This window comes from Phytophthora infestans, genomic scaffold (assembly GCF_000142945.1).
Source record: "Phytophthora infestans T30-4 supercont1.29 genomic scaffold, whole genome shotgun sequence".
Lineage (NCBI taxonomy): Eukaryota > Oomycota > Peronosporomycetes > Peronosporales > Peronosporaceae > Phytophthora > Phytophthora infestans.
The window spans coordinates 690364-711325 of record NW_003303730.1 but is presented as its reverse complement, the minus strand read 5'-3'; the positions used below and the strand labels follow the sequence as shown (position 1 = coordinate 711325).

The window sequence follows — 20962 nt, the reverse complement described above, 5'->3', positions numbered from 1 at the left end:
CCAGGCTTCTGAGACGGGACGCAAGGTCGACGCGCTGGAGAAGTCACCCTGCTCGCCTTAATTAACTCACTTGATCGAGAGAAACCTGGCTTAAAGGAAATTCAAAGGCGATTATCAGGAGTTCTGGTTAGCCACGGGGAGGCCGAGAGCAAGAAACCCAAGTACAAATGCGTAAAAACACCTGTATTGATACAGGATCCGTTCTACGCGCTCCCACCAAAAACTTCTTGATGCCTGCATCAAAATTCTCCCGCTTTCTAACAGTGAAAACAACGCCGAATCGGTGGATGAATCTCTACCCAGTCAAGAAGAAGCCGCAGCAGCAGATCATGAAGCCGTGGAGATATTTTCGATCAAAGATGTTGGATTGTTTTCAAGGAGACAGGAGACTTTTAAGAGAGTGCACAATCTCATGGAGGTGCTAACACATGGGATACATATGCATAAATGGCTATTACAAGAAGGAATTCCCTCCCGGCAGAGTTCCATACGGCCGCGATCTATAGAAGTTATAGTGAATATAGAATTAAAAAGTGTGAGTATAGGTAGAAGCTGAACTTTGAGCATTCAGTAGAATAGCTCGAAGCGCCGTTTCGTGAGCGATTCCGCACTCATATCCACTGGATGCTCTGTAGTAACCTGTCGGATGAACATCCAGCATGCATAGACGCCACAGCTGAAGGCGTCGAACTGGATGGGGTTGCTCTGTGGGATCACGTCGTACGTGGTAAGTCCACCAATCTACTGCATTGGCAGCGTTTATAAAGGGTGCCTGATTTATAGGATTGTAATAGAAGGTACGCTTCGCCTTGAGTTTCACGACAAAGCATCACCTGTGAGCATTGGAGAAGTTGAATGGTAGCAATACCGTGTCGACCGTATCGTCACGGACTTGACATCAAACTCGCTCGCGTGTAATATCGTCAGCTACAGGCTCATCAGTACGCGTTCGCTTCGTTCTTGCAACAGCTGACTGAAAGTCTGCAAATCTGCACGAGGGATAATTTTGACAAAGCCGTATGCACAAAGCTCTTATCAAAGCGCCATTTAAAAAGGCTGGAGGAGAAGCTCTGTAAAGCAAAGCGTACTCAAAGTCAGGGAGTTTGGGAAGACCTTCAGTTCGCTTTTTCTGGTACGCCGCCAGCACTTCCTCAGCTACAGCCATTTTAATTCTAAGTTCATATTCTTCTTATCAATATCTAATAAATGTTGCGAATGCTGCTACCACCAGATGCGTTCATTTTACATATCGACGCAGCCTACACGACCAATCACCGCGGGTATCCAGTCGTGGTCGTCGGCATCTCTGACCACGCTCGTAGATTTTAAGCCTTCATGTAGCCCACAAATCCACATAGGTATACATTGGAGAGCCACGTCGAGTAAACTTGCTCTCGCAGCTGGAAAAATTGATGTTCATCGCGCACGAAGTGAAGATTGTAGATAGGGCGAGGTAGCCGAGCCGAGACAACCGATGAAAAGCTCTTAATTGCTTTCACCACGTTTTTAATAACGTTGAAAAAACATTAGGAGCTGGAACTCAGGGTTGTGTCCGAAAACGCGGCACAGAGCGTTGTACTACGCTTTGTCAGCGTCAACCATGGTGTAACGCTCTACAAGTTCCTTGTGCGTTAGAACGTAGAACATTTGGCGTAAAGAAAGCATAATGGTTTCAAAACCCGCTTGGGTTTCATGTGATACTATAAATATAGCAACGAACCAGTGGTTGTATGGAAAGCATTCAGCTTGGCAGACGTTCCGCAATCCTAGTGGATTCGCCTCCACTAACAACCCTGCTGAAACATTCAACGCATTTAAAAAAACACTACACTCTAAGACACATACTAAAGATGTGGACGCTGCTGCGGGAGCTCAGTGGCTGTTATTACGATCTGTCTCAAACCGCTCCTTCGATATCTCAACACCAGCAACCTTCCCACGTAGGGCGTCCAAAATGATGCGAACTAACCTGATTACTCCCTTATCTCATCCTCAAGGTCGTGGTTCTCCAAATGAGCTCGACTATAGTGGTTTATAAACTTCTGGAATACATGGAGTGGTGGGAGATTCTCCAAAGACGTCTGAAACGTTCTGGCAAGTGCGTGTCGAATTTGCAAAGGACGCAGATTGTGCTCGGTCGTCTCTTTTCAGTGCATCTTGTAAAACGATGTGAGTTTCTTCTTCTTCGAGGACATGGCTTCCGTCGAGTGGACGCCTAATTTGAATATAGAGACGCGGTTGGTGGCGAGGCATGTTAGCACCTTGTCGCGCCACGTGCACGGCAGCTCGAAGGCTTTCCCGCATGACTTGGAGCTGCACTGCATCAGACTGTAGCGCATCTTGTGTACGTCCACGTCGTTGCACACTGTTCACACCACTGTATTACACTTTCCCACATTGAAGGTCTTCAGTGCGTCGGCGTCACGCGCGTCGAAGGCGAGGGCACGCTCGGTCCTAGGAATCCGATTCGGCATTTTTAAGCAAAAAATGTGAGCCACAGGAAACTGTAAGTTGTGTTTATAAGTCCGCCTTTTTTTTAGTAAGAACAAAGTTTAGTCGACATATACTTGGTAGGTGATAGGTGCTTGTGCAAGCCTCTGACTAGTTGCTTCTAATCTTCTTGGCTCAACTGCCTGTAAATCCGGAGAATCGACGGGAGATCAAAGGCAGTCCATTTATTTGAGCTGGTGCCGTAACGTTTGGTGCAGCTCAGAGCTTACAGTGCTGCAAAGCGTCTATGGTGCAGCAACGTAATGTAATGTGAAAGTAATAGTTTCTTAGTTGCAATACATACAACATATTGTATGTTAATTGCCACAGACGGGAACAGCGACATTTTCCTCCGTCTCGTCACATCCCGCACTAGATAGTACCGACAGCGTCTTCGCAGAAATTACAGCAACGAATGGCTGCTCGTCGGAGCCGTCTTCGCCTACCGGTTTCCCTTCACGGTCAAACCCCCATCCAAATGTAAACGCCTGATCCATGCACTCGTCGACACTAAAAGTCCTCGAATGTACCCGGAACCGTTCAAGGCATGGCGCCTCACTATGCATATGCTGGAGGACCTGTTGTTGTTTGTGTGGTGTCTTTACTGGCGAAGCGTGTTCGAATTTCTCCTCACAAAAGAACCGACGAGGGAATCGCGGTATCGGCTCAGATGGGCCTGGCATGGAAGTTGAGGGCCAGCCACACCACGGCTGACGCGTTGACATCCTTTCGAAGTGGTGTCCGCAGCTACTGCTTTTTTTGCGCTCGGTGTATGTGTACACATAGTGTACGCACTACGTTCGACCAAGACCGTTGATTGCAGGGGAGAAATGTGTTAGTAAACAGGAATGAGTGCAAGCGTGGAAGCAACGACCACGAGAACACCGTATGGCGCCCGCCTTTGTCAGCCCCAGCACTTTCTTATCAGTAACGCAGAAAGCCCGTGAGGTCAAAGCATGCCCTCGAGCCTGTCCCATTGGTCTAGACTGAGGAAAACGCACACTCTGTATCGGAGGGGTTCATTCTGCGCTAATTGCGCTTAAAGTGAATACATAGATATTCAAGACGGAACTTTCGAAGCAAATAATGTTTCTTTAGTTGTTAAATTACCAGTTATCCCAAATCTGCATGTTAAAACTTAGAAGAAGGTTAATGGGCGTGTAGACCAGTAGCTCTCCATCTTGTTTAGTACAGCTGGTAGAACTCTATTCCCAGTGTCTCCATGAACTCAATTCAAATGATGAAAGCATCAATTCCTTTTTTATACCATGATATCAGTCTCTTTCTAGCTACCCTCGTCGCCCTCGTTCTCGTAATCGGGTTGAAACCAGCAACCATCACACGCGCACTTGAACCATTGCTGCGGTCCATATCTCACCGTTATTTGCGAGCCGGCCTTAACAGCTTAAATCATCGTCACTAACACCTTAACGTGTGATATGTACTGCATTTCGACGAAGGCGGCATTGGGTTCACAGGCTTGACTGATAAACCGGGTTATCGAACCATATTGCCTCCACATACAAGTAATTGCTGGTAGAGGACAGGTTGTTGTACAACATGGTGTAGCCGCTGTTTTGTTTCAGTGCTTGATTTGGCTGTCTTTTTCTTAGCCCTTCGCATTCGCACAGCACGCCGACGTACTCACCAACTATATCCTCGACGTCTAGCTATGTGGTCGTAAACACACCAAGGCCTACACGGCCAGTGTCGTACAATTTCAGGGTAGTGTGGAATTTAGATGCGTTGCTGCAATTTGCGTCCAACTTCGTCACCAGGCTTTTTCTAAAATACTGTCAGTATTTTTGTAATGGTAAAAAAAACTACTGCAGTACTGAGTAACCCACCGTCCGCTCCACTTTCTGCATCTCGCTGCGATTGTGCTTCATTAGCACCTGCTTCTCAATTCAGTGGGCTTCAGTCCTCGAGCGGAGAGAGCTCCTGACGAAGGCGCTCGTAGAGAAGACGCGTTCCTGAAAGGCGTTCGACGGCCTTCTGCCCCGCCAAACGTGGGTAAAAGCCGCGTTTGCTGCAGCCATAAGTCCACGATACCAGCGCACACGCATCGACATACTTACACAGGCCCTGCAGGTTCCAGCACCCATATCACGAGAAGCAACCGGGTAAGTTCCTTTTTCTAGTTCTTGTTTAGCAGCAACGCTGACCCAGTTCACGCTGTTCTGATACCATTTCCGCAAAGCTTCGTGGGCTTTGTCGTGGACACTGGCCAAAGGTGTTGACATCATCACTGGAGCACCACACATGACCGGATTGTCGTCGATGGACGGAACAATGTCCAGTTTCGGTTGCGTGGCCTTATCGGGTTTCAGATTTTGGCACATGTTGGCCGCGTGAATAGCGCATAAGTTTTCTCTGTGGGCTTTGTGCAGCATCGTCTACCTGTCGCAGATGACGCTATTCATCACGCTGCGTTGCCCTCTCTGCCGCCTGAAGTTTCGCCTGATGAGGTAGTGGCTTTGGTCAGCGTCAGTATGACATTCGTGTTCACCGTGAGCTTTGTTCGAGGGTCCTGTAGCAGCATAAACATCGACTTCGGCGTGAAGGCAGGCAGTCTCTTAAACTTGGCACTTGATCCGATTAAGGCAGGATCGAGCCTCTGGAGACAGGGAGCACATGGGTACATCATGACGTGAAAGCGAGTGCTCGTTTGCTTCGGAGCTCTCGACTTCGAGCCGGTCGAGCGTAAATTATATTAGCAATATAAGCTCCGACGTAACCTTGTAGCTCCGCTGCACGTGGATAAGTGCGAGGTCGACCAACGACTGAGTAATAGAATCCAACTCAGTCATCAATCACCAGTCAGAGTAGGTATGCTTCTCGAAATCTTCTGAGTCGTCGTAAGACTCACAGTGCTGGAAGGAGACAGCACTTACCTACTCTGACCTATTAAACATGGGGTAGTTAGCGATTGTCCTCTGAAATACAGCGACAGTCGAGGCTGTATGAGTGTCACAATCGACAATTGGGCTTAGTTCGGGGAGACCGTAGAACTGATGTAACTTGTTGAGGCGCTACACCCTCAGCGACGAGTTAAAGTAGCTGTTGAGGCTTCGCACATTCTTGATCTGTGCAGCATACTCCAAAAACGACCCACCAACCGTGCACAAATGACACACTTTCTTTTTCTTGCCGGTCTTGGGATCCAGTACGTACACAGTCTCGCTGGCATTGCGCATAACCATACCATACGAATGGTAAAAGTTGAGGACATGCATCGTGCTGTCCGATGCCACGGAGACCTCGATTAGCTTTGAGGATTTACTTGCGCTGGGTGTGGTGCCTGATTGGTGAGCTGCGTCATTGACTAGATGACGAGCCCATTGAGTTTTTTTCACCCTGAAGATGACAAGGGCTTTGATCTTAGCCGAGGCGTGTGGGCCGTTGTGCACTGCTATCAGCCATGCAAGATTGACGAACTCTCAATGCTTGTTGATGAAGCTCACCGAGCTTTCCATTACAGCCTTAATTCCGTCTCCTGCCATGCAGTTGTCGTGAGAACAATGAGGAGTAGTAAGCCCCTTTGAACTCCTCTTTCAGCATTCACTCCGCCAGGAGACAGAATCGCTCGAAGTCAGCGTCCAGGAAGTTAAAGTACGCTAGCAGAGCCAACATCGAAGTGCTACATGTATTCATCACCAGTTGCATCAGAGTGGGAAGTCATATTACTACTAGAGCTGTCGAGTTCGCGACCCTGGGCACTGATTCGAAGGTCGACGACGCCGGGACGTCTGAATCTTTGCACTCGAGTGTCGAGCGTTGCACCACGGCCGACACTACATACGATTTCTCGTAGTGTGAATGGTCGAAACTATGTGAGAGAAGCCCAGTACATAACCTACCATTTTTCAGCCTGTTTAAATGCACATATTAACATGCGACATGACGCCCACTTCTAAGAAGATCCTCATGGATATTGGCAAGCCACGAAGGTTTACTCCGCGCCCAGCGCATCGTTCATTTTAGACCCATTCAGCGCCAATTCAGTACAGCCAGATTGATTTGGCGCCAAACTTGTGAACCTGCTCCGACCAAATGACAGGAAGCACTCGTGTGCATGAAACCAGCGCGGCGCAGTAATTGATGTCTGGGCACTGCCGATATTGCCAATCCCTGCTTGCTGCTATGCGACCTGGGCATCGGACGTTCTTTGAGAGCTTGTATCAATAGATGAATTGGGCTTCAAACGGCCATGGAGCATGAGCAACAACGCCACATTTGGTGAGGTTGCTCTCCACAAACAGCAGCACCTTAATTCGAAAGAGTGACCCAAAGGTGGGTGTCGAAGGGGTGTATTTTTTACGTCGTTTGCATTTCTGGATGTCGAGGTGTAAATCTTCGAATACACCAGACGTCGACAGCTCTAATTACTACCGTGTATCAAAGCATATGATTAGTAAGTACTGACAAAAGTGCAACTATTGATCGTATATCGACTTCCCGTCATTAATCTGCCACGGGTAGCTTGCACGTTCGCTTCCGTCGGACTCGGACCCCTGCGTTTTTGTAGTGCTCCTTGCTTCAGCATTGGTGGATTTTGCGACGAGGCGTGCCACGCCGGTGGGAAGTGCGCCTCAAGCTGGTGACGAGCACGCTTGTCCCACTTGACCTTCTCGGTCACATCAATAGGTGTTTAGAGACCACGTGATCCTTGGCATTGGAAATGTGTCTTCAACGGCGGAGACCACTCTTCTATGCGCTCGGCAGGATGGCTGGGCTGGAAGGTTGAGATCGCAGCGCACAGAATACAGATGTGCGTGAATCGTTCGGCACCATCGTCTCACCCAACTGCATACGGGGTCGCGAGTATGTGGGCTACGTCCCAAATATTATCGCGCTTGCGAGGTTGACGGAAATGGTGTACGTCGAGAGGGGGAAAAGTTAGGGAGCACCCTGACCGGAGCACCCGGGCAGAAAAAGTGTAAGCACGTGGCGTTAGTAAGCTGAAGTTTTGATCTAAAAATATAGCTGCTGTGAAATTTAGATATATACTGTGAGAAGGACCAAATCATATAACGAACGACCCTCCATTGGTAAGACACCTTCTACTCCTTCGTTCTGCCATGCCCGGTCCTGCATCTGTTCACTTGTTCGAGACTGCATTATCACCAACCGAAGTCAACGACCAACACCAGTATCATCTTCCTGCGCCACCCGAAGAGGTGTACGAGTCTGAAGAAGTCGCTGAGGCGGCGATTCATGCTTGGACTAAAGCCCATCGGTACAATGCGTCACGGAAAAAGCTGGCTCTAAACGAAGAAGGAAAAGTGCGATATCGCTTGTACGGATGTGATCGGGCTGGTAAGCCGAAAAATACAAGAAAACTTAAAGATTCAGACCGCCAGCGCCCAATGGTAACATCAAAACGATGTGGCTGCAAAATGCGTCTAAGTATTGTCGCGGTCGACACATCGGATCCAACAGGGCCTTAACACACAAAGGATGGCAGCCAGACGCATAACCACCCTGCTGCATCGGACGTCCGCGTCCATGTCGCCCACAGACAGCGGGATGCTCAACGAAAAACCACTGAGGAAACTTCTACGTTAGACCTAGTCTCTTTGCAGGCTGAAGCTGGGGTTTCTACATCTAAAATCTTCGCCACGAAGATAATGGTCGATGAAGACTCTCAATACTTCTGTCGGACATTGTCAATACAAAGAAGGCCTCACGTTCTGAGTTGTTGGCAAGGCAGACGAATACTAGGCTTTGTTTTCCTTATTGGAAAAGTACAAGTTTTACTACTCTTACGAAGTCGAGGATTTTTCCACTAGGCTGCGATATTTACTGTGGGCTCACCTGACGACTACAAAACTAGCCAAACAATTTATGGATATTCTCGTTCTGGATTGAACGTATAAAACAAATAAGTACGGGATGCCCCTCTTGATTGTGATCATTCTTACTGGAATGAACACTATTCTACCTGTTGCACAAGTATGGCTACCGGGTGAAAGCGAGCCTGATTTTTTGTGGGCTCTTGGCAAACTAAAATCTCTATTGCAAGCAAAAGATATTTTGATGCCCAGGATAATCGTTACAGACAGGGAGTTGGCTTGTACAAACGCTACGGAGGAAGTATTCCCATTCGCGAAGAAATTGTTGTGTCGTTGGCACATCCGCCGTAAGTTTTAGCTTAAGCTCAGCGAAAACTTGTCGTTGCACAAGTCCCCGGAGCCTCCGCCGTAGTGATGAAACGCATAAACGAACTGAAAGTTGACACATTCATGGATAAATTTGACGAAACTATTAATGCTGCAACGGAGTGTGAGTTCAATGAGGGGTGTTCAGCTTGAAAAACCTTAGCAGTGACTTGGACGTCTATCTTAACCGACATTGGGGGCCGTACAAAACCAAATTTGCTCGCTGCTGGATATATTCGTTTTGTCATTTCGGCTGTGTAGATACGTCTACTGTCGAAGGGACTAATGCCAAGATGAAGGCGTTTTTTAGATAACCCACAAAGTATTACTGTTAAATAAAATAATACGCTGAATAATTAGTATAAACAATAGTGGGCTGGTAGATTTGCAGGTTGCATGGGTTTTCTGCCCAATCAGGCTCACAAAAAATGCTAACCTGCAGATCAGTAGAAAACAAGCATTGTAGTGGTCGTATACTGACTACCGTAGGGTCAGTGCAGATTTGCAGGTAAGGCTGGTGCTAAAAATCACCAATAAATTCAATTGCAACAATTGACGAACGAACACTTCATTGGTCTTAAAAGCGTCACAGCGGCGTTGAAAGAGCTGTAAAGTATTTCGAGGGTTGCAAGAGGAATTGGAGATTAAGCGAAGCGTGCCTATATCAAATACAAATGCAAGCACCCATGATCAGAGTGACAGAGGCTTGTAGTCAGTCAGTTTAATTTCGATTAAAAAATATTAGCAGCCTATGTGTAAGCTTGAAACTAACACAATTTTTACTATTACTATCTAAACTGTACTGTAGTACTTTGTCTGAGTACTACATCATCCAAAGAAATGTGAGTCACTAAAAATTCCCTGCAATGACTTGTGTCGGGATATCGTAGGTAACGCTGAAGTAGCGACATCTAATTGGCCATAAAGTGAATTTCTAAGGAATTTAATCATCTTTGAGATCACAATTGCTGCGCCACAATGTTTGTGCGGCAACAAGAACTTTTCCATGTTATCGAGAGTTGGTGCGAAACACATAAGTCATTTAATAATGCATTAGCACATATCTGAGTACTTGTACTCACTCCTAATATTAATAATACACTAAGTTGCTTCCAAGGCTTTGAGTAGCTTGCATCGTGTATCTTCATAAGGTTGTTCCCAGTGTTTCACAGCAAGAACGTCTTCATACGTACTGACAACACGTTATGATACACATCACGGAGCAGCGTCATGTTTACTGTGATATGCTCCTTTTCAAAAGAAATGAGGACTTGCCATCGCTAACCTAAACATACATTTAAGGGAGCTAAAAGCACAAGACTGATTTGTTGTACACGAAACTAGCGATGCGAGCCGTAGCTACTTTAAAATGGCATAGCTAGTTAAAAGTTCTCACTGCACCCGCAAAGCAACACCCTGTCATGATGTGCCGGCACGATCAATTCCTTATGCAAAATGAAACAAAGTGGAACCAGTCAATAGCTCATGGTCTGAGGTAGCTAAAAAGGAAAAGCTCCTCTCTTAGCTCCCTGTGATTGCGGCCATCCTGTTCTGAGCTGAAAATGACAACCTACCTACCGTCCTGCCGGGTTGTGGTATCTTTTGGGCGTCGTCTTGTGCGGCAGTGGCAGCGGAAGAGGGGGCGCTCTTGCTTTCATCTTGAGCGACTTGTGACACAGCAAATAGCATCGGAGTCGACCTCTGCGGGGCACATCAGCCAGCGGTCGACTGATCACATCTGCAGGTTTAGCATGGATGTTATTCTATCGCGCTTTAAGCCAATCAGAACCATAAAATTGCTGTAACCGATTTCTGCTACGTTTTTCTTGCCACATCGCGTTGTCACCTACTGCTATTTGATTAACCTTGTTAGTGCGCTTGTAAAAAATATTATGAGAAATTATAGCTGATTTTGGTTACGCTGGCAAATATTCTTTGATAGCGATGTTTCGGGAGGAGAATGAATATTGTCATATTTTAGTCACATGTTAGCAAAAGAAGACTACTCATTAGAAACCAAAAGTAAATGTACAGAACACACTGTTGCGGTAGCTTTCCATATTATATATGTAGGTGCATGTACTGTACTACGTAGTATACGGTAGTACATGTACTACTGTTGTAAAGTATCTTTCACGTGCTTGTACTTAAGCATGTATTAATATTTTACTAGTATTAATATTGATTCGCGAACAAACCAACCTTACCGGTAAACAAGTTGTTTTACTGTTAGTCCCGGGCACGTCGTGGCCGCCCAGACAGGTCCCCTATAGCACACTCCGACGTAAGTAAAGCTTTCCCTATTACGACTGAGGCGTCGACGAGTCTCCCGAAAAGCCGAAGCATGGGCGAGACAACGTCAATAGTGGGCTCTAGACGTATAATGCGGCCACTGTGTTCATCGAAGAGGAAAGTGATGGTACAATTGCAGTCAAGACGCTGGCCAGTTAGCTTTTTGTCCAGTACCGACACCTTTCCTCTCCCTCCTTTAGGGATTTTAAGATGAGGAAAGACACATCGCACCGTAAACTCAGTAACAGTCGCACTGAGAGTAGCAACGGCAGTCACGACGCCACTGGTCAGAGCCTCAACCCGCTTGAGCTCAAGATGAGGCTCTTCAAGGTACAACGAGTAGCGTCTCCACTGGTCCATGAGCGCATTGATCCCTCGGAGTTCGCCCATAGCCACGTCGTGTACGAACGACTTCTGGAGGAACTCAAGGCTTCGCCGCGTCTCAGCATGCTTCATCATCTCCTCCATATTCGCCAATCGCCAGGGGGACCGAAAGCCGTCGTCTAAAAGACGGAAAACTTCGCCAATAATGGTCCATGGATTTTGGTTGGTCCTCCTTTCGAACCGGATGCTTCGCCGCTTCACTTTTAGCCCTTGAATGTCCTCTTCCAGTCGCTGGATTTGTCGTTGGAGCTCGCGTCTTCGGTTTAGCTGCTTATTCCGGTACCGCGCTTGGTTCGCTCGACATTGCTCACGTCGAATGGCCTGCTTATCTGTGAGGCGCGGCGTCGTCTTTGGCTCGAGCATGGGACTCGCAGTGCTCGAGCCTTCAGTCATGACAGACTCTGACCGCTTTCGAGCTTCGGACCGAAGCACGTGACGGTCACGGTGACCCGCCGATTCGTCTGCCGGTGGTGTGGTACTGACCGTGAGACCAGGTTGCGCGTTGTCGAGATCAGGACAAGTGGACACGAGCTCGCTAACTTTCATTCTTGTTCGAGCAATTGGTTTTTCTTATGGACTAAACTAGAATCGCTTCACGCGAGCATGCTCGGACGCGTGTCAAGTGGTTTTGGTCGAGGCAGTACACTCGCAAATGGATGCCGCCAATGCTGTAAGCTTCAGTACAGTTGTGCATTGCACGGCGTGCACATCCGCAAAGCCATTTGGAGCTTCAACTGCATTATATACTGGTACTATTAGTAGTACTACACATATTAATAATACCAGCCTGGTACATGTTGCTGGTGTTTTATAATACTTCGACATGTTTAAGTACTATGTTGTATGTATAATAATAGTATTTGTATATTCAAGGATACAGTACAAGCACAAGCTCTTGAGGCTTAAGTTGAGCTGTATCGAGCGCGCAACGACCATAGACGCGTTCGCGTCTTTAGCGGCCGCACACTGAAGGTTGGGAAGTGCTGCCGATCGTTTAGAATCGAGCAAATTCTCGAAAGCTGTGTCTGTACAGCATGTATTGATACATGAACTGTATTGTTTCAAGATGATTGCAAGCTCAAGGTGCCTCAAAAAGCGTAGGGGGGTGTCTGATAAATTTGCATAGGAACATCAAAGGGATTTGGTGCTTTGTCCACTGTAACTCCTAGCAATGTTATCTGATAAAACGGGGTATATGATGTGCAAGCTACGCTTATTCAGGGGTCTTCTTAAGGGCACAATCAAGAAGATTGCGGGCGCAGGCCTCGTTTGCCAAGGTTCAACTTTGGCCATCACGAAGGGGCTTAGGTAGACGACGCTGCGTCATTAAGTTAATTTTACAAATGGCTACAGAGGATGTAGCCATGTGTCAACTTGTCGGGCATTTCATTAATCGAGCACTTAAAATAGAAAACTTCAGACGCTGGGAGCCCGACACATTTACATGCTATAAAGACCGATAAGACAGCATCTTTTGCCATCTACCGCTGACGCTGGTGGCTACATGTAGTGAATAGTCAGCAACAAAGACAAAAATGAGAATGCCAACAGTCCAGCGACGGTGACAGCATGCCGTCGGCATATTGTATATTTCTTCCCAATGGATTTTCTGTTTTGTTTTAAGCCTAACGTGACTTGTATTATGAGTTCGATGTATCCTGCAGCGAAATGAAACCTTTTCTGGTCGAAATGGTAAACGTATTTACATGATCAGCGACCATTTTACATTTCGAAAGCGGTTCACCAACGTGTATTACTTGTAATACCATATTTTTACTTGGGTGGTATCCATAATATGGATATATTATATCGGGGGGGGCTGTTCCGAACAAAAAGATAATTCTGACTTTCCGTAACTTGAGGCGATGCTTGGTATGCAGAGAGGGCACTGTAGCGGTAGAGGGGTGCCCAGATAACTGTAGATTGAATTCTGAATGGATGTTTGGTAGGTTTGGACGTGGCCGGCAGCCTGTATTGTAAATGGCTGGTAGCAAGCGACCCTGTGGACTTTGTTGGCATGTACCTTAGCAATTTATTAATGAATTGTAATAAATTCAAAAATGAATTGAGGGGTAAGAATTAATAATTAAATTAAAAAATTAGGATTCATTTTTATGCATATTATTTTTTCGGGTTCCCTGTTTTAGCCTTTTGCTATCTCAGTTGGATTGTCATACGCACAATTGTTTCAAAACGATAACAGGGAAAACTAGAAGACACCAATCAGTAAGTTGTTTGCAGTACTCCTCACAGCCGTGAGTACCGGTACAACTCTTTACGTCCAAACAGAAATGAATTTCACGAGGCTCAACTCGTAGCTTCCAATCGCTACCAGTTCACCTCGACAACTAAAAGAAACTAGAAAACCTCAAGCAAACCCGCTCGCTGCACCTTACATGCGGAGGTTCTTCTGGTCACCCTCTTTCTTGTCGTCCTTCTTCTTGTCGTCCTCCTTCTTGTCGCCCTCCTTCTTGTCGTCCTCTTTCTTCTGCGACTCATCCACGTTGTTCTTCGAGCCACCCTGGTTCGTTTGGGATCCAGAATCAACGGGCTTTGATCCCGCGGGTGCTCCACCGGGCGGTCCTCCGGCACCTCCAGTCAGCGGAATGCAGGCCTTGTACACCTGCCACGAGTACGAGTTCTTCAAGAAGCGCACGCCCAGCCAGTACCAGCGCAGCGTGCACGTGCCCTTGCATGACGAGTAGTCCACAGTGTAGTCCTTGCCTGGGAACTTCTCGTGACAGTTGTCGCCATCCAGCACCATCTTGTCGTCAAGCCACACTTCGCACGGTCCGTCGTGCGTGTAACCAGTCGATCGCATGGCGCCACCCGCCGGAATAGGCTGCGGCGTCCCCTTCGGGTCCGTAAAACCGCACGAGAAGTCGGCGCCGCTGGTCACGTCGTACTTGGCTCTGTCCATGAAGTCACGAAGCGATTTGTAGCCGTTTTCATCACGCCAGGCCTTGAAATCCTGCTGCGTCTTAAAGCCCTGGTTCTCTAAGAAAGCCAGCGGGTTGTACTTGGTGTCCTTGTCTTGCGTCGTCCATTGGGGTTCCGGGAGCAGCACAATCTGGTGAGCATCAGCAGTTGGGGCCAGGAGAGCGATGCTCGACAGAGTCGAAGCGACAGCTAGCGTTGATACCAGCGAGGAAACCATTGAAGATGTCGAGACTTGCAGATTCTGGTGCAGATGGCAAAACCGAAAATGGAGCGAGGCTGGGACGGCGGATGTACACAATCGATCGTATAAACATGGATCATGCTTCGCCAACGTGCTGATGGGGTCGTGCAGATTACATGTATTGACTTCGATCTGTAAACTACTGTACCGGTACCGGTACATGTATTTGCACATTGTGACTCAGGCTCCGTAGATTGTGCTGAATAAAAGCTGTTCATTTGGGCGGAACTTCCACTGGATATATGTAATGGACTGTATTGTCCAGAGCTGTTACGTCGGTCCTGAACGTTTTGTACTCAAGCACATGTATTGAATTTCAGCTTTCAATTTGAAAGTTACGAGCTTGTTGTGACCCTGGACTCGACGAGCAATTACACTTTGTGCAATTGTATTCTTGCTGCTTCGCGGACAAGAATGTAAACAAATGAGGTACACCTACAAATGGATACATCGAAACCACTGGTTTTCTAACTGTAAGTCTGTCTTGTGAAAGGCCATGTCTAAAGTAAAAACTACATAATCATAAAGAATCGATGTACAGTTATGTGTTACTCCTTATTTAAGCGTTGCTACAATACATAGCTCTTCGTGCCAGTGATGCCATTTAGAAAGACATAAGCTCGTGTTAATACCGGTAGTTTGGCGCAAGTACAGAACACTGTATTAGACATTAAACATCCACTCACTTGTGCTACTAAGTTATTGTGGTTTTCATCAATTTTGCCGCCCGATTTGCTGTGTTATCTCGTGGCCCGATTTAAATAAATTGGGCAGGGTGTAGGGTAATAAGGCTTGAATTAGCTATATGTGACCCACTTAAGGTCTTAATGATGAGGGCGACGTCATCTCCAGACGACCTTACCACCCACAACTCAGCTTTACTTATTGAGGAAAGAGATAAACACTAAACGTATGCATACTGTAGCGCGATTGCCGAGTAAAAGGGTGCTATAATTCTCCTATGGCGGTTAGACTGGAAGTGTTCTAGCAAATGAGTTTGGGCAGATCACTTATGCCGTCCAAAAAGACGGCAATTCTGGCACTTCCCCTTTAATTCGAAGTGCCCATCGACAAATCCGGCCCGAGATAGCAATTTTACCTTACCCCTACTTTCTATTTCGACGGCGTTTAGCAAATCGGATCCGATATAGTGGATCTCGGATCATCCGCTTTGCCAAAATGGATGAAAACCACAATACATGTACATGAAACTACGGGACCCCCCCCCCCCCACACACACACATACTTAAGTACGTAGCCACAGCACTCTCTTCAATCCAACCGGGCCCCTTGTAACGGGAAACCACTGTGTTACATGTTCATGATGCTTTAGCTGTGTGCGTTTAGGTTTCATTTACGTTGAGGTAAAAGTGATGATGGTCTGTACACTAATCAGGCATGTTATTCTGTCTTTGCCTTGTACCCTTTCGACTCGCAAGTCACACAAGTCCCGAAATTTGTGAGCCCAGCCTATGATCAAGCCCCATCTAAGTTTCAAATCAATGGAAAGACGCGGCGAGAAATGCAGTCAGATCCACCGAGATATTCTGTCCAGTCGCGAGCGCTTCGGCACATCGCGCTTTGCACTCCCGCCGAGTCGGAACATCCGACACCTTTCGCGCCGATACCGGCTGTACATGTAAAAAATCTCGCTTTTACTGTTTCATGTAGCCGTAGCGACGCTATCACTCGTATTAAAGTCTTCCACTGCTTGTGTAAACTGAATCGTGTTTTTGCCACTAAAACAAGAAATCCATTGGTCCTTTCCTGTTCTTTTTGGAGTAGATATCCATAGTAGCTCAAATAGCGAAGTACCCTCTGTTTCCTTCGACTACTCGTCTCGTGGATCAAAGTACTGCTGCATTTGCTTTATCGGCTCGATCAAAACGGGTTGTCTGTACTACATAATATGTAGTAAGCGAAGCAACCGCCCTGCAGTGCAGCGTTTCACACGGAGAGGCTGTGCAGAGCGGTTGCTTCGTTTGTAGTAATGTGCGGCAGTAAGAAAACTCTGATATGAATAGAGAACAGAGCCTTAACATACTCAAAGTGCCAGAAAAATGTACCTGTCAATTTGTTCTACATTAACTTCACTAGGATATTAGTTCCCACGCATTCCTTATTGACGCACATTACAGACTTCTGTGTTCCGTTGGATGATTTGTCCTAACAATTAAAACGCGCGCACACTTTGCGAGTCGCACTGCGATCACAATAAGGATATTGGCGGTATGGATTGTCGTAGGCCGGATGAAGTCTGTTCGGACAACATTCACGCGGAGTAAATTACTTCGGTTTATTCGTGATTTACAGTGCCACAAGCAACATTATCACAGATACAAATTCAAAACATATATGCATCATCAAACTACATGTACTTGATTAAAGTTAGTATTTGTTGTTCCTGATACGACGAGTTACACAGGCTTGGAGAGAAACCCAACTGTACTGGGACAGAATTACTCGCTTCCTAAGATCCGGATATAAAATCTAGAGAACAAAGAGAGCAAATACAACTCGCTCGCCTACCTTTGAATTAGAGGAATTTACTGCCTGTCGCAATGCTTTCAATTCTCTTATACATGTACACTGTACTTCGAGGCACATGTGACCTTCCTGGGCATTAGCCCTGTACGGCCGAGCGAGGTTTAAGTTCCTGTGCGAAGCACGCGGGCTTAAACCACCGGCTCTCACCCTAGTTCGTACTTTATGGGGAAAGCCCGTCGGCTTATTGTCCCGGCCAAAAAGGCTTGGACGGAAAATAAAAAAGTCAGGTGGCCCAAATGAATTTGATAATATCTCGTCTTCCTGATGTAGGCTTAAGACGTGCTTACCCTCCTTTGTTAGATGCCTGTCTTAAGAAACTGCTCAGGCATGCAGCGCGTCTTACATGAGAGCGGTATAGTCTAAATTGAGCACGTAATTTGTTATCTCTATAGCGAAAAGATGTAAGGTATAAGTCCTTACATACTTGACCTATCATAACTTAAGCTCAGCGCAAATTTGCAGTAGTCGTACTGCAAATGTATAAGATATTGCAGGTATGAATCAATTTGATTATCTCAGATCGAGCTGAACGACTGACTGATCTATGCTATATTAAAGGAATTGTAACACCAGTTAACCATGATGGTAAAAAACACGATGGGCGTCATTTATTGAAATTTATCCAAAATGATTGGGTATCTCCGGCTGCTATCCTGCTTAAGCCAATCGTAGAGACAGAAACGCTGTACGTGGCAGGCTATTAATTGCAAAGAATTCTGCAACAAATAGTGGGTCTTTTCGACAGCCAGAATGAAGGGGAAGGGCTTCGAATTTGCAGAATCCGACGTCAGATTCGGACTCAGCACCCATTTTTACCCTATATATCTAAATGTCGATATAGGTTTTAGAGCGGCAAAAGGATATTTACCTCCAGACTCCACAACGAAGCAGCTCAGACTCCACAACGAACGCACACTCTCCCATTGGCTAAAATACGTCCGTTTCATGTTGCTTGCCATTTACAAAAAGGCCGACCACCGTACACATGACCTTGTCGACGCGTTCCAGCATGCATCGTTGCAGCTGCAGCAGCCCTTTTCGGAACAGAAGTCCTGCCGCCGCCCATGACGGACCTGCAGGACGTGAAGGTCAATGGAGAGGACTTGCTGCCCGATAGCGGCCGCAACTGGAGCCCGGACGTGCTGCTGGAGCTCGTGAAGATATGACGCTGTGTCCTGGCGCATCCGGACTGGAGTCGCGTGCAGTGCGGCGAGTCGACCTAGTCTAATGTGTTGGGAGTGCTATGAGCTGGGAATATGGGGGCGTGCTGCTCCTGCGCTGCACCATCAAGGGCGACGATTCTTCGTGGGTCTACCGCATCAGTCAAGACAGAGTACGTAGTAGTGATTGCATTAAATTCTGCGCTGAGGTTAATTATGAATGTGCTGGACTTATACGCAGTTGTGTCGTACCTTGTGAATCGGAAATACGTTTACACTGGATGGAAAGTGGGCAAGCCGCAGCATATCTGCAGTGACTTTAACATGAGGAGCACCTTCCGAGCTCAATAGGAGGACCAACGTGGGCTCTTCAATGATCAAGTCTAATACAACGCTGGCCTCGTCCTCGCGGAGCAGCATTTGAGTGGCGTTCATTTCACCATTGCTTCAAGTACCCCTTCAAGTTTTGGTTGTTCTCGAGCCGTACAGACTTGTTTGTATTCAGTGCAGAGTCATTGATAAATTTCCCAGCAATATCAGCATTTGCGAAAGCAATGTGAAGGGAAATATCGCTGTAGCCATACTCTCCCAATAAGTCAATCGACATCTTACTTCTCCAGCGCGAATTCGTGTATGTTGTGCCTAGCTACGTACTCCTATCTTCCTAAAAACAACTTTTGAAACGGACGTATTTTAGCCAATGGGAGAGTGTGCGTTCGTTGTGGAGTCTGAGCTGCTTCGTTGTGGAGTCTGGAGGTAAATATCCGCGGCAAAACACCTTAATTATAGGTCCAAGGTTTGGTGGCCGGGACAATACTTGTGGCAATACTGTACCGGTAGTCGAGCTGAACTCGAAGAAAAAACCCGTAATCATAAGTGTTCGTAAATCGAGGAAAGGCTTGAGATCAGAAAACCATTCGCTCAAATTGAGCCTCAATCGGTGATCAAGTACAGTAACCCAAGATCAAAACCCCGAGCTGTCGCCTTCGATGTTATCCCCGATTCCAGCGAAGACGTCATAGAACGCCGCTGATGTAGAGATGCAGCAGCTTCCCTACCACAGGCTTCGTGGTGAAGACAACAAGGCCCAGCTCCTGGGTGGCGATGACACCTATGGCACATCAAAGGAAGCGGCGCTTGGCTACTAATAAGCCTTCGGGGGATTCTCGGAAGCAATTGCCCCAACAAGCAACGCACGTTTATCCCATACCCCCGGTTCGCACGATAACTCCACCAAACAAAGAAACATTGGTGACACCACGCGCGTTTGGGAGCTGATGGGCATGGCTTGTCTGCTTTACCGGTCTCTGCAAACGAAAAAAATGTCGGGGACTCTCTCAGGACGCTACGGTGATGACGGTGTAGCGAAGTTCTAGTGGTGACGTAAAGGCTGGCAGACACGGATCCAGTGATAAAGAACTGACCAACTATCTCTTTGGATGATGTTTTATAGCTACTAACGTTCAGTTACCGAGATAATAATTTGCTTTTAAGTGAATAGCTGATAGTATTGGAAGATTACATCGCGAAGCGAAGTTCAGCACAGCAAAAGTCAGCGTGAAACTCTAGTCAAGACCTTGGCAACTGGGTTTAGTGAGAGTAAATTACTGAGGATTCTAATGGGCGGCCTACGTGATCACCAAATTAAGATGGTGGCCGAGAAACTGGAAAACGAGCTGATGAGGGTGCAGCCAGCACTTGTCATGAAGGCGTTGAGGATCGATCAAGACGTGAAAGTGCTCTAGTAAACAGGGTTCTGGTCACATTAGAGAAATACATCGAGTTAAAAATAATAGGGTGAGATTGCTGGGAGCACTTACTTCGAAGCACGGAGAAGCCGATGTGACAAAGTAGTAGCTGCAACCAAGCTGGATGATACCAAGAGGATTGCTACCCGATTCCAGTATCAGCAGCTCGAGGGCTGGAGAAGACGTGGAATGTCCGTGAGCGATGTCTTTAAGCTGTTGACGTTTAAGAGCGATAATACCGCATTTTCCAACCTAAAGCTGGAAGCGCTGAGCAAGTATATCGTGCTACACAACTGGTGGTACAATCTAAACGAAACCTTGATAGGTGCGTCGGTGAAAGGTTTTGGCGAAACTAAACAGGCACAGATACTTATGACAGCTACTACAGAAACAGATGGGAAGGTGGCTGCTAGCTTGCCAAATACACTACTCAGAACGTGGAGAATTAAAGGAGTCCGCTCGAGCACCATCAAGTTTAATGTAGCTAAGACCGACACCTCTCCTATCCAAATAAGTGTGACAAGCTTGTACAGCAAGTACAGATACAGCAAGCACGTTCGGTTTGTGGTTCCCCAGCGCGACTGAGGTGACTCGAGGTGTCACCGATTCTATTTATTCTTTTTCATTTCACGTATTAAACGATTTCGTTGATCTGCAACGGGGGTGGTGCAGAAGTGACAGTGTTTTACTACGTACTTAGTACTACTAACTTAGTAATTAAATTAAACTGTATCCTAAGTACTACCTCCCGCAGTCTAAACGCATTTTTTTGTCTGACACGTACTCCGTAGTAGACTAAAATCACTCGACTTCTTTTGAGGACAATACCCCTGCGCAAAAATTATAACCGAATAAAAACGAGGCGGAGCGCTACCCAAATGTTCTTTAAGGTGCATTATTTTCCGCAGGGTGTGCTTGTTCCACGTAGCTGCTGGCGTTCTTGTTTCGCCATTCTAGCTGTTAGTTCTTGAGCCTTACTTTTGGACGTCAGATTACGAC

General features: G+C 46.8%; 3 protein-coding genes across 3 annotated transcripts; 1 reads left to right on the top strand and 2 right to left on the bottom strand.

The window, feature by feature from the left end:
• Positions 1-10880: 10880 nt before the first annotated feature.
• Positions 10881-11873, bottom strand: PITG_13521 (bzip transcription factor; the record flags this gene model as incomplete). Its single annotated transcript, XM_002899690.1, has 1 exon — positions 10881-11873. One exon carries the CDS (start codon positions 11871-11873, stop codon positions 10881-10883), a length of 993 nt encoding a protein of 330 aa, XP_002899736.1.
• A 2052-nt stretch (positions 11874-13925) lies between these two features.
• On the bottom strand, positions 13926-14484 carry PITG_13520 (uncharacterized protein; the record flags this gene model as incomplete). Its single annotated transcript, XM_002899689.1, has 2 exons — positions 13926-13968; positions 14012-14484. The coding sequence occupies 2 exons, from the start codon at positions 14482-14484 to the stop codon at positions 13926-13928; spliced, it is 516 nt and encodes a 171-aa protein (XP_002899735.1).
• A 3547-nt stretch (positions 14485-18031) lies between these two features.
• Positions 18032-18221, top strand: PITG_13519 (uncharacterized protein; the record flags this gene model as incomplete). Its single annotated transcript, XM_002899688.1, has 1 exon — positions 18032-18221. The coding sequence occupies one exon, from the start codon at positions 18120-18122 to the stop codon at positions 18219-18221; it is 102 nt and encodes a 33-aa protein (XP_002899734.1).
• Positions 18222-20962: the final 2741 nt, after the last annotated feature.